At 34.1% G+C, this 13,974-nt stretch overlaps 1 protein-coding gene across 1 annotated transcript; it reads right to left on the bottom strand.

The window, feature by feature from the left end:
• Positions 1–2,148: 2,148 nt before the first annotated feature.
• On the bottom strand, positions 2,149–5,259 carry LOC103940362 (GDSL esterase/lipase LTL1-like). Its single transcript, XM_009350464.2, has 5 exons — positions 4,860–5,259; positions 4,617–4,744; positions 4,011–4,253; positions 2,791–3,043; positions 2,149–2,590 (listed from the first exon to the last, which is right to left on the bottom strand). Exons 1-5 carry the CDS (start codon positions 5,089–5,091, stop codon positions 2,358–2,360), a joined length of 1,089 nt encoding a protein of 362 aa, XP_009348739.2. The 5' UTR covers positions 5,092–5,259; the 3' UTR covers positions 2,149–2,357.
• Between the last annotated feature and the right edge of the window lie 8,715 nt (positions 5,260–13,974).

Below are 13,974 nucleotides of genomic sequence, written 5' to 3'. Positions count from 1 at the left end.
CCCGAGGGTTGCAAATTTTATTCAACTCTTTTTCTCTCAACCAACTTTTGAGGCTCTTTAATTTCCCCCAGTGCATGGCGCTCGAAACTCATGCCGACCCTTGACCTGCAGCTAGCAGCTGTGGCTAGCTAGCTTCAAAAGGAAACTTGCAGCACAATTAAGAACAAAAAAAATTCAAAAGTAACAAGCACATAGAACTTAAGGTAAATACATTGAACTTAATTATACTTTAGGTTTCTTTTGTAGCAAGCACCGAGCGATATTGAAGGAGGAAACAATCGAACATACAACATTAGTCTATAGGTATATAATATACGCTCTTTAGCCCTAATTTGAAGAAGGTATAGGTTATAAACCATAATGTTAGAGAACATAAGCTAAATACAATGAATAACCTAATTGCACTTTAGTCTTCTTTTGTTACAAGCATCAAGTGATAATATGGAAGGGGAAAAGTCGAACACACATCGATCTATAGGTAAATGTTCATTAAGGGAAGGGATCCTATACTTTTCAAAAAATGAGGATTAGTTGTGGAACCCACTCTACGTCGAACTTCAACGATCCGAACGTCTATTTTGTAAGTCTCGATTTATAGATTATCCTTGCAAAAATTCAATTCAATCCGAAACTATTTGCTTATTTAATTATTACGATGAAATTTCATTGCTTCTTATAGAATTCGTTAATTTTTTTTAACTCAATTAGATGTCTCAAATATTTCCGGTTTGACTAATATTTTGCAAGAATGATATAAGAGGTGCAACTTGAAAAATAGATGGTTCAGATCATTGAAGTTTGACATGGTGTAAGCCTTACAACTCACCCCATTATTAAAGCCTCCTATGTATAATAATACATATTATATGGTGTGCAACACATTTAGAGGCCAAGTTAATCGAGTTGAAGAGATGCGTTCATATCAGACGTCAGGCTGACATCTGTCCTATACCAAATTTATTTCAGTGTTCATACGTCCATACTCCATAGCTGTGGAGTCGTCCCTTAATAAGTTTGTGACATAAGAGCGATGCTATACTTATATATTTTATGTTTGATTTATATCGTTTGATCTTTTTTAAGTTATTTAATTTGATGGTTGAAAATTAAAATGAGTGTGTGAGAGCTAAGAAACGACGTGTGAATATCATTACTCTACTTAAAATATCGTCCGTGATGTACCATTATACTAAAATTATAATGTGTGTATTTGTTCTTAACATTTGTTAAGTTTATTAGCGTTTGCTCCCAATAACAGGTTGTTTCTCAACCGATCTATTTTTTCAGGTAAAAATTTAATTTCTCTGCGACTGGCTTGATTGTTTCCTAAAATCAAGTTAGAAATCTAAGCCAAAAAACAGTTAGAAAAATTGAATAAAATTAAGCCTCAAAAAACGAAAGCTATGGACTTCTTTAGGTGTGTTGAGCAGAAGATTTAGTACCAGTTTGGTACTGCTTAAATTTTTTTAAAAGCGGGAATGAAAAAAAAGTTGGGCTCAATATTGTGTTTGGTAACTGTAACTTAGCCAAGAAGTGCTTATTTTCAAAATCACTGTGAGAAACAGCTGAAAACGGAAGCAACTATTTGCAGTAATGCTTAATGAAATTTTGTAACACGGCAATCCTACCCTCACATCTCGCATCGTCCTCTTCCTTGCTCTGGCATCTACTGGTTCCCTCCCTCCCGTCTCACTCGTTCACTCCCAACTCGTCGCCTCAAACGCAATCCCCAACCTGAAACTTCATTCCCAGCTCAAGCCTCCATCTCCTGCCACATCAGACCTCCAATATTATTCGATTCCATCACAGCTATGATATCACAATTTAGGCCTATTGGGCAGTCATATAATGCTTCACTTTAACGTGTCGGCCCTTTAGTTTTGGGCCTTGAATGTTTGAGACTGTTGGAGTAAATATGTTTTCGTCCTTAGAACTTGAAGTATGTGTTTTGTTTTTGTCGACTAGAAACTTTACTCTCAACAATTTATCGGGGAGGAGAGGTTTGAACTTAGAATCTATTTCAAACATTCAGAAGAGAATTTTCGTTAGACTAATAGCCAGTTGGTCTTCGAAGATGAGATAGGGTTGGTAACAAACTACGATGTTTGAATGTAAGGTTTATGACAAGAGAGTGAGGGAACAAAACAATGACAAAGCTAATTAAGCTTGAAATTATTATTAAATAGACAAACCAATGAAAACAAAATTACAGTATTACACTAGCGTTTTCCAGGACATAAGGAAAATAATGCTAAATAAGCAATACTAACGAAGACAAATTGAGGAAACGATGATAATCTTACGTTAAAAAACAATCACACCCCTCGTAGTTCTAGTTATTTAACTAGTACGTACTTCTAGGTCTTAGTGTCCAAGGCCAAAATAGTGCTGAGGTTCATTGGATTCATGTACTTGTTGGACCCGGTAAAGATTTTCTGCACAATAATTCTGTTTGCCTTCTCAGAAGGATGGAAAGGATCCCAAAACGCGTACAAATCTCTGTTTGGGCACAAGTTGGAGGCAATTGTGCAGAGTCCAATCCCATTGTAGGGTCCTTGGCCACAGCAAGCTATCTTTGAAGTAACAAAGCCTGCAAAACAAACACCAGAAAACATTAATCTCTAGAGGGGGAGTCATATAAGGGATCGGAACCCTAAACCCCAAACACATGCTAGACCTTGTGTGCAGATATGAATGCTCTCAACCAACTAAGTTACGAGCTCCTTCAAAGTTTTAGACATGCGGACCATAATGTTGTTAGATGTTATGCAACTTATTAGATCTACGCACCATAAGCTTGAGGATCGGAGACAAAATCCATGTTCATTTCATATGCATTTGCAGCAACAAATGCATCTGAGCCAAATTGGCTATTCAGGCTGTTGATCATATCGACTAGTTGCGGGTTGAACAAGGAAGCCGCTCGCTGCAGCTCCACTGCGCATTCGCCGTTTCTGCTGTGCAGAGCCAACTCTGCAGGAACACACCCTAGTGGCCCTGTGCCTGTCACCAAAACCTTACGAGCTCCTAATTCATACAGCCTCTGTATTTGAAAATATGAAGTAAAAACATCATATTGTAGAAAGCATGTAGAGTTTGAAACATATTGACCTAGCCAGTGACATAACAAGGAATTATTCATGTAAATTAGCGAAGGAAAAAATGTTCGAAAGTATGTACCTCTAAACGAGGGACGTGTTATCTTACTTCTTTGGTCTATTTCTTAATAGTTTAAGTTAGCGCGCTCAGAGTCTATTTGTCTAGCATGATATTAGAGCTCTAGGTTAGAGTTCAAAACCTCGAGACTTATTCACCCACTTATTTGTTAATTTGTCAGATGTGGTGTCGAACTATACTATCTTTGATGAAATGTGTTAACTTGGATTGTTAACAAGTAAACAACTTCTTTAAGCTAACGATGGTTTGTCTAATAAAAGTGAACATTCTGATGTATATTATTATTTTGTCCCCAGCAAGAGACTTGAATGCAGGCTGATAGTCGTCATAAGTGCTTTTGGGCAGAATACATTAATGAAAATGTCATATTGCTTGCTGATCACACCAACCAAACCAAACATGTCCTCCAAATCTTCTGAATACTCCATGCTTACCCAATCGTCACATCACCCATTACTCCTCTTATCTATCCTAATTAACTTTCTTGTGACCATTCTCTACGTACATTCATATGGGAGTCGTGTTTTTTATGTCACCAGATTTAGTCACATCTCTTTAAATTTCTTATCAGAATTTAAGATTAAAACATTAAAATCACATACATTATTATTAAATCTTAATATCACATCTCATAGTGAGTGACTGTATTTTTTTAATTACTTGGTAGTTGGAGAACATTTCTTATATGCACTCCATGTTACTTAAATAATGAAAAGGATAATAATGCTGAAGTAATAATAGCGAGTGCATAGTGCAACTATTAGCAGTAACAAAAACAATGACGGAAACATAATTGACACTTCGTAAAAGTTGTCATAGACGTATATAGTTACCTCTAGAACTTTGCGGTACTCGGAGATAAGGTAGACAACATAGTCCGGGAGAGAGAATTGGCGAGATCTAGCAGAGAAGGGCAACAAGTAGTAGTTGTTGACAAAATCATTGCCTCCGAGGGTAATCAGAATAAGTGCTTCGTTGACAAGTCGTTGAGCCTGCTCAGGTCCAACTAAAGCACTCACTCTGGTCTGGTATTGCTGAAAGTATTCCAACTGTTTGTAGATTCGGATTATGTTGAGCTGTAAAATGTAGCATTTTTGGACATTGCTTAGATTAGGAAGTCTGCTTTTTAATTGTTTGTGGTAATTTAAAAGTAAAAACGCAAAAAAAAAAAAAAAAAAAAATGTAATTTGCATACTTTAATAGTTTAATTGTACAAATATTACCATCAACTATATATAAAGAGTGGACTGCTCCTTCTCTTACCAGAAACTTATCTCACACTTAGGCTTACACTACAGGGGTATCCCAAACTAACCATGAACTGTCATGTACAAGATTTAACATTATGCATCATAGTGTCATTAGTTTGGGATACCATCATTGTGGTGGGCGCATGCTAGATAGAGACAACTAATATAATAAGCTTAAAGAGGACGTACAAATTGGATTCCAGTGTCGTTGAGAATTCCAATCCCGGCAGAAGCAAAGTTGGCACCAACAAGTAGGTTTTGTCCAGTGAGTTGTGGGCTCAAGTAGGGCAACGTGGGTTCTGAGCCAATTTGCTCACCTGAAAATATGAAAATAATGCAAAAATATGTTACAACAAATATATAATCACTAAGCTATAGCCAGATAAAATGTAACAAAAGATATATAATACAAAATGCACGTAAGAACCGTACTGATAAGATCTGGTATGTTAAGGCCATTCGAGAAACGACCGGTGGGTCGGTGAGTAGGATAATCTATGCCGTAAGGGTAGGAGTCGGCCCTGGCAGTGGTGGCCAAGTAGTCGTTGTTTCCGTTGTCCACCAACGAATCTCCAAACACAAAAAAAGCCCGTGCCTCTGCTTGACGGCCAGCACAAGCAGCAAGCAGACCTAGAACAACCCAAGAAACAAAAATGGTATGCATGGTGAAATAATTGCACTAAGAAATCCCAGAACAGCTAACTCAAACGTGTACTTCGTCGTGTAAGCTCTGAACTCAAATTTATTCTACTGGGAAGTGAGTGAGCTTATTGCTTTATATATTGCTCCTGCTTCAATTGTTTGGCACCATATTAATGGCGTGCTCTACCTCCAGCGGATTAGAATCCAGGAGGGCCACCATTTTAAACATGCAAATCTCTGGTAGCTCCAGTAGGTTAAATTAAATATTGAAGAATTATTTGAGCAACCACTAGCATGTGGTAGTTATTCACTATTTAATTACGATCTACGTATAACGTGCCACGCACACGACTTACTTTGCATTGCTTTCATTGTTAGGTTGGCTATGTTAGCATAGGTAACAATTTTAGCATGCAAATTACTGCAAATCAGATTAAAATTTTGGAATTTAGGTTGTTTTTTTTTTTATTTTTTTTACCTTTGAGTCAATTCCTGCGTGCTAGTTTTCCACCGACATGTTACAGCTTCAATAAATTAGATTTTTCAGGAATTGCGAAGGTGGTACAATAAGTGATGGATTCAGGATTTAAGATTTGAATTTGCATGGTTCTAGTGTTAAATGTCCAAGTTTTTTCGATAAAAATATAGCACGAAGTGTGCAAAACAAATTTCAGTTTATTCACCGAGACAATTCATTGAACACTTGATGATTGATATCGAGAAATTTATTGAGTTTTGTCCATGTAACCTGTTGAGATGTGTCTAGCAAGTATTACATCAAACACTAAATAGATACAAAGGGACTCGTACAAAACATTCAGAGGGTCATTGGAAGATCTTCATATGTATATTCTCTGAACTTCGGGTGATCTTTAGACCACCTAAGTACTAGTGTGCATCCTCCTCTAAGTACAGTTTCCAATGTCATAAAATAAAATTCAGCAGCATATATAATGAGGATATATTTTTTATCAAGCAATAATTGTAGTACGCCTTCAGCATTCAGTCATCCTGGAAGCTGTTATATCATAAGCCAATTGCAAAGAAAATTTTGCGTGCAAGCAATGATATGTGTTTCCTCTTTTGTTGTCATTTCGCGACTACATATCTCGCTTTTTTTTATCTCTTGTCACGTAAGAGAGTTTTATCATAAGCCAACTGAAAAGCACAATCTTGAATGCAACCAATGATATATATTTTTTCTTTCTGTCTTTTTCATCACGTGACTAGTTATATCATGTTTTTTCTATCTCTCTATTCATGTGACCTATACGGTGATCCCCCAATCTAAAAGGAAATAACAATATTGAACTTCATTTTCTTCTTTATCATTCTGCAGTTTTTCTTTTAATGGTTTAAAAGCTGGACTCTTATAATAAGGTCAATTTCATAGCCATCTGACCTCCCTCATATCCTGCAACCCCTAATTAGTACGTTGATAAATATAGAACTTAAGGATGTCCATCACTCTCTAAATCTATTTATTTATCTAATTATGACTTGGCAGGTTTATATATCGCTATGTTAATGTAATTAGTTTTAGCAGCTAAATGAGTCAGCCCTATCTCATCCCAACTATTCGGGGGAAGTTTGATGCAGTTTTTAGCTTTGCCTTACATAGGAACATGATGCATGTATTGGTTATAAGAGGGGGCAGAGAAATGACGTACAACAGATAAATAAGCCATGTGACCTAAATAAATGAGGTGGGGTTTGATCTATCTACTTCCAAGAGGCACTTCATATGTCATCGTAATGTACATTAAACTAACTGTGAAAATTTTAGGTATATGATCCCTTTTTTAAGACAAATAGAGGAACTCTCGGAAGCATACTAACAACACAACATTTGCAATGAGTTTTGTGGAATTAGATTACCAAACAATGGGAAGATGTCCCTTTACAAAGAAAATGATTTGGGATTATTCAACACATCACATCTGATTAAGATTGGTGGAATAAGAGGCAGTTATTTCATCGTTCGACACAATTAAGACCTTGCTAGATTGTTAGTGATCAAGTTTTTAAAGAAGTCAAATGTGAAGATTGATGCTGATGGAGTATAAATGTTGTTTACATGTATCTCTTAGCAGTAACATCAACAGTTCAACATGCATGTACTATTTTGTCGTTTAAGTGTCACTCAAGTAACAGTAGCAGCAAAAGGAGCAACCCCATTTTGTTTTTTAAGTGCAAAGCAAAGCTGCAAATTGTAAAAGCACTTATCTGTCATCGGCTTCTTCAGAACTCACACACAATCCTTTGGTCTACTGAAACCTCCTCTTGCGAATGTGCTTCATTACTGCTTAATGAAAAATCAGATCATAGGCTAGAGCCCTAGTAGAGATTATATCTGCAGCCATGCAAACTTGAGTTCAATAAATTCATGAGGTTAAAATTTCACAGCAACTGGGGAACAAAAGTAAGGCTTCTAACTTACTAAGTGCAAGCTACAAATCATCATAACCCATATTTGGGCTTAGCCAACTTGATTATAGCATAACGCTTCCTCAGTATCCAAATTTGAATTTCAAGTCTCGTAGTTAGATGAATATTTAATGTAAAATATCTCTTTGTATATAGAAAACACAAATCACAATAAATTTCTGGTTACAACTGATAATCAAAAACTTTTGAAAGTCATAACAGAATTGTTTAGCCGAGTAAATGAAAACAAATTCAAGAATAGTTTGGTAAGCTTCTATGTGATACTATATATTATAAAATAAAATTTGCTACAATATTGTCCCCAGCTTCCTCTGCAACAAACCCTTCACGTGCATGGCATAATTAGACAAGCAGCCAACTGGCCAGGTTCCACAGATTCCCAAAGTACTATAACCATAAACCAATCTTTTCAGGCCCTTAAATTCCCAACAAGTACAAAGGTAAGAGTATAAATTCATGTCGTCGTAAATAATTAATTTTCTAGATCCCAAGATGCAGTATAGATTCATATTGTAATAGAACTTTGTTGATATTATTTGCCAGTTTTCAGTACTTCATATTCTTGGGATAACTTTTCCAGTAACTCCTTAAATTGATGGCTAGATCGTGGGAACTTGTATTTTGTTAACCTATATCAGATGAAGATCTTGATGTAAAAGGAAGAACAGTTTCGGTATAGAGAAGAAGAAGAAGGAAGAATATGTAGCTTTGTATATCTATTCTTATTGTGCAAGTAATAGAAGGTAGAGTTGTTATTTATACAAACCAATCTCAACTAACTAAATAACATAGCTCCTAATCTTATGACAAGTGTCACAATCTAACTCATACTCTAACATCCCCCTCAATTTCATGCTTTGATGAACTAAGCATGAGATCGTTACAATGAGTTTGAACTTTGAAATAAAGGAGCACTCAACCCTTTGGTAAGTATATCTGCAAATTGTTCTTTTGAAGATACAAATTGCACAAATAGTTGTTGTTTGGCCACTCTTTCCCTAACAAAGTGCACATCTATTTCAGTATATATACTTTGTATTTTGATGTTGAACTGGATTGAATGAGAGGGCAATAGCTGACATGTTTTCACAAAATAACATTGGAGCTGAAGTTACAGGAACTTGCATAAACACAAGAAGCTGCTTAATCCAATCAATTTATGTAGAAGTGGTTGACAATGCATGATACTCAACCTCAGTTGATGACCGGGAAACAGTTTGTTGTTTCTTGGAAGACCAGGAAATGGGATTAGAACCAAGAAACACTACCAAACAAGTGGTTGACCTTCTGTCATTGGGATCTCCTACATAATCAGCATCATTGAATGCTTTTAAATTTAAATCTCCTTTGGTGTAGGTACTTTCCAAGTGCATAGTACCTTGTAAGTATCTCAAAATTCTCTTCACAACAGTAAAGTGTGCAACCATTGGATTTTGCATAAACTTGTAGACCTGATGCACAAAGAATGCAATATCAAGTCTGCTAAAGGTAAATATTGCAATGCCCCAACAATGCTTCTGTACAAAGTTCGATTCCCATAAGGCTGACTATCATCTTCAAGCAATCTATTATAGGTAAGCAAGGAGTATCACAAGATTTGGACTTAACCATTTCTGTTTTAGACAATAGATCCTGCACATATTTAGTCTATGACAAGAATAAACCATTTTTGGTCTTGGAAATTTGAATACCCAGAAATTAGTGCAATGGACCTATGTCCTTTATCTCAAATTCAGCTGTGAGAGCCTGACTAAATTCTTGAATTGCACTAGTTGCATTGCCTGTAATGATAATATCATCAACATACAATAGAAGTACCACAATACTAGAATCCACTTGTGTACAAAGATAGAGGAATCAGAGTATGTTCTTAAACCCCAGTTTAGGGAGAAATGTGGTGAATATCTCATTCCAAGCTCTAGGAGCTTGTTTTAAACCATATAATGATTTTTGAAGTTTGCAGACCAATGTAGAATGATTTGGATCCACAAACCTAGGTGGCTGAGCCATATATACAGCTTCTTGAAGAATGCCATGTAGAAATGCATTCTTGACATCGAATTGTCTCAGATTCCAACCAAAATATGCTGCAAAGGCCACTACAAGTCTAACTGTAGTTGGTTTAACTACAAGACTAAAACTTTCCCCATAATCCAGCCTGATTCTTGATTGAATCTTTCAGCCACTAACCTGGCTCTGATACTATGTTAACCTATATCAGATGAAGATCTTGATGTATGTAAAAGGAAAAACAGTTTTAGTACAGAGAGAAGAAGAAAAAGGAAGAATATGTGGCTTTGTGTATCTTTTCTTAATGAACAAGTAATACAAGATACAGTGGTTATCTTTACAAACAATCTCAACTAACTAACTAATACAGCTCCTACTCTTATGACAAGTGTCACAATCTTACTCAATTTTAACTCATACTCTACCATATTTATGTTCTCGGTGACATTCTTTCTTTTTCTAGATATAAGCAATAGTGGGGAGGGTGATTTGAATATTGAACACAAAATCTCGCGTGTGAGGACAAACATTATTAACCAGTTGAGTTACACAAGTTCTTTGTGGTTTTGTTTGACATGTTAAGGAAACAATGTTTTCTGTTTGCACCAAGTTGTCAAAAATCCAATTGCCTAGCTGCATAATTAGCCATTTTAAAAAAATATTATTATTAAGGGGAGGAGGAATAATTCGATATTATCAAAATAATTTAAGAAGGAGAGAGTTTCGAATCTAGAACGTATTGGTAGAAACTCAACACTCTATCACTGGGATATTGGACATTTGGACTACATGCAGTTGCGTAATTAGCCTTTTTTGTATGTTTAGTTGGGAAAGAAGTGTCTGACTTCAGGTTTTTGGTCGAGGATTTTGATTATAAAGGAAAAACAGGTGAATTAGGTTTGCGCAAATGATTGTTGCTTTTAACACTAAACACGCAAGAATTAAGTAGAAAAGAAAACTTTTGGGTATACATTAATTAATGATATGGGGAAAACTATTACTGAGATATGTGAATTGCAACTTTGATAAGCCTTCAGCCTGCACTTCAATCAACTAATAAAAGATATTGGCGTTAGCCAAAATAATTTATGAGATTTACATAATTTCTTACTTTAGTCTTAATATTGAAAATAGATAGAAGTGATCTCTAAATTTATCCACCGTAAGTTATTTTGTTTTGGGAAAAATCTGTCAATATAAGTTGAGGGGTTGGTTTCACAAAAATACCCTTAAAAAGCTGGTCACGTGGTCGTTCACGAGACAATTTATATTGACAGGTTTTTCACGGAATGATCAAAATGATTATGGTGGACAAACTCATGGACTACTTCTATCGATTTTCATTATCAGGAACGAAAGTGGGAAGTTATGTCAATCTCAAAGACCATTTTAGCTAAAAAGCTAAAGAAATTTGATGGAATGCTGGGTTTTCAGTTTGCTTTTGAGTGGGCATGTAGGTTGGGTATCTGACAAGGATAATGCAAGGAAAATCATCAATATAAATCATATTTTGTAAATCTTATGTTGTGGTTGTTGATGATTAGATTATTACTTCAGTATTGATTAATGTGTTTATTTTCTATTGATAACACGTCACATGGTTTGCAAATATGGTCTAAAAAATTGATCTACTTAGCACTACTCATTTGATAATAAGCGCCATTGTACACACCCAATTTCTAGGGCTACCAAGGTTCTCCTCTTCCTTTTTGTTTTCGGCAAATTATATAAAGGAGAAATTAGGCTCTTATCCCTTCTTTTGCTACGCCATTGACTAAAACCTTATTCCTTTTCAATTTTTGATCAAGGTCCTTGGGTGTTAATAGCATTATCATTAATAATTTCAATAATAATTTTTTTTAAATATATTCCTTTAGTGTTAAAAATGTTACAATTAGTATATTTATATTTATGGCTAAATTTTTTATCATATATTTTTATTTTTAGTTTGTCCCATTTTTAATTTTTAAACCATTTTTAATTTGTGCCAATTTTCTTTTCAGTTTTAATTTGTACCCATGTATTAATTTATTTTTGTGCCCTTATGTTTACCGTCACGTGACATTGTATAATTAATCAATGATAGAAAAATTACATATGGTATATTTATGTTTTATGGCTAAACTTTATATCATATATTTATATTTATAGTTTGTACCCACTTTTAGGGGGGGGGTGTAGTCAAACTAGGATTTGAGAGGATTTTAAAAGACTTTAAAATCCTAGTGTAGTCAATTAAAAGATTTTAAAAGATTTTGAAATCCATTCAAATCTAGGTGTAGTCAATTAAAGGATTTTAGAATCCTTTAAAATCTAGGTGCAGTCAATTAAAAGATTTTAAAGGATTTTAAAATCCATCCAAATCCAAGTGTATTAAAAAAATTAAGATTTTGGAGGATTTCAATAAGTTGTGGATTTTATGGGATTTGAGAGCCAAAAGTATATATAACCAAGACTAAAAAGAATCCAACCTCACCCCCTAGGATTTCAAATCCTTCCACCACAATCCACCACAATCTATTCAAATTCTTTAAAAATCCATATGAATTTTGTAAGAGTCTTTAATCCTCTTAAATTCTATCAAATTTATCACTTTTAAAATCCTTTAAAATCTTAGTTTGACTACACCCCCCTTAATTTGCAACCTTTTTTAAATCTGTAGTATTTTCTTTTTAGTTTTAATTTGTACCCATGTATTAATTTCTTTTTGCGCCCATATTTTTTAAAATTTCATTTGTACTCATAATTTTTTAATCTTTTATTTGTACCCTAATTTATTTATAATATACCCGTTCTTCTTTATTAATGTACCACTTTGTTATATGTGAAATGTACCAATTTTTTTTTGTAAAATGTACCAATTTTTTTAACACTACGGATACATATTTTTGCCATTTATTATTTCTTATTGTTTCATAGTTTTTATCCATGTATGCAAACAAAATGTTTGAATTTTTTTTATTTTTATTGTAGCCGTTTCTAATATTATTATAAAGAGGGATTTTAAATTTATAGGATTATAAATCTCATAAAATATCAAACAATTGATGTCAAAACTATAACAATATAAATATTACTAGTAATATAATGAGGTATACAAAGTCAATAGACTTTGATCAAACTTTAAATACCGTTAAGATTTTGGTCAAAGAATGTTTGGAATTAGGAACCGCATCCAAAGTATCTTTTATATAAATTTTTATGGCCGGATGTTAGGGCTCGTTTAGTAACATTTTACAAAACTATTCTTAAATAATTGTTTTTTTTAAATAAAAACAACAAATAAATTTTTTTTCTTCTTACTTTTATGTTTGAGAATGAATGTGTTTGCTAGTTTAATCCGATAATTATTATTTTTTTCTATGAAAAACATTGAATATGTGAAATCTAGTACAAAGAAAACACTGGGGAGGCAAGTAGTCTCCATGACGGGACTCAAACTCATCCACCGCCCTGAAATGAGTCGAACCACCATGATCTAGAAGATCCGGCACATAGATCTATGTCCATCTCTGTTTACACACACAAACTATTTTGGTCACGCAAAGTGTTATTATGGCCTAAAAATCAATAGTTCTATGGATCTACGCTAATAATATTTCATATGAGAGAATCAAGAGAAACGAGTTTTATAACATATTGTCCAAGATAAAATGGATAAACTTAGTATCTTTGGGGCTTATAGCTTAACTTCAATGTATAACTTTTGAATGTACATGATTATATGAATAAACGTTCTTAATTACTTAAGCTATAAGTCTATATCACTCGCCTTTTTTGAGACGTGGGTTTGGTCACAAACTATAAACAATTGTTAGCCCCACGTTATTTACAACTTTCCTAGCCTGAGAAGTGCTGTTTGATTGGGCGCTGTACTCATCCTTTTTGGCCACAAATTATTTACAACTTTCTTGGCCTATAAGGCTACAAGTAGCAAAGTTAAATAATGTCATCGAGGTCATATACCACAATGTATTACCTCTTTGGTAAAGTGCTCACAAATACAAATTTTATATTTATTAGAGAAGTGATACAACGTGATGTTTTAAAATATAATCTTTTTAGCATTTTAAAGCAATTAGATATATGTCAAACTTCAATTAAGTTGAATAATATTGTAATTTTGCGAGGGTAGTGCTATTCACTTATCTTTTTTTATTTCTCAAGCACCCTTTTTACCTCTCACATACTCTTGTTAATTTTTGTCATTAATTTTTCTTCAATAATTTGATTTGACAACCAAAAATTAAGAAAGAAGCTTTGGAAAAAAATAGCAGAAAAATAAATTAATAAACGATATGCACATCATATTTTGTTCCACTAACATCAACGAGGAAATAGATGAAAATCATAACCCAACCAAAAAACATTTAAAGAAACAAAAGTGGCTCTCTACGAGACCATATAAAGCTGCCTATATGAGTTTAAATCTTATGCACCAAAAAAT

Source organism: the organism of the source record quoted next, unplaced genomic scaffold (genome assembly GCF_019419815.1).
Source record: "Pyrus x bretschneideri cultivar Hongxiangsu unplaced genomic scaffold, Pyrus_bretschneideri_v1 Contig11, whole genome shotgun sequence".
NCBI classification, from domain to species: domain Eukaryota; kingdom Viridiplantae; phylum Streptophyta; class Magnoliopsida; order Rosales; family Rosaceae; genus Pyrus; species Pyrus x bretschneideri.
This window is presented reverse-complemented; position numbering and strand designations above follow the sequence as displayed.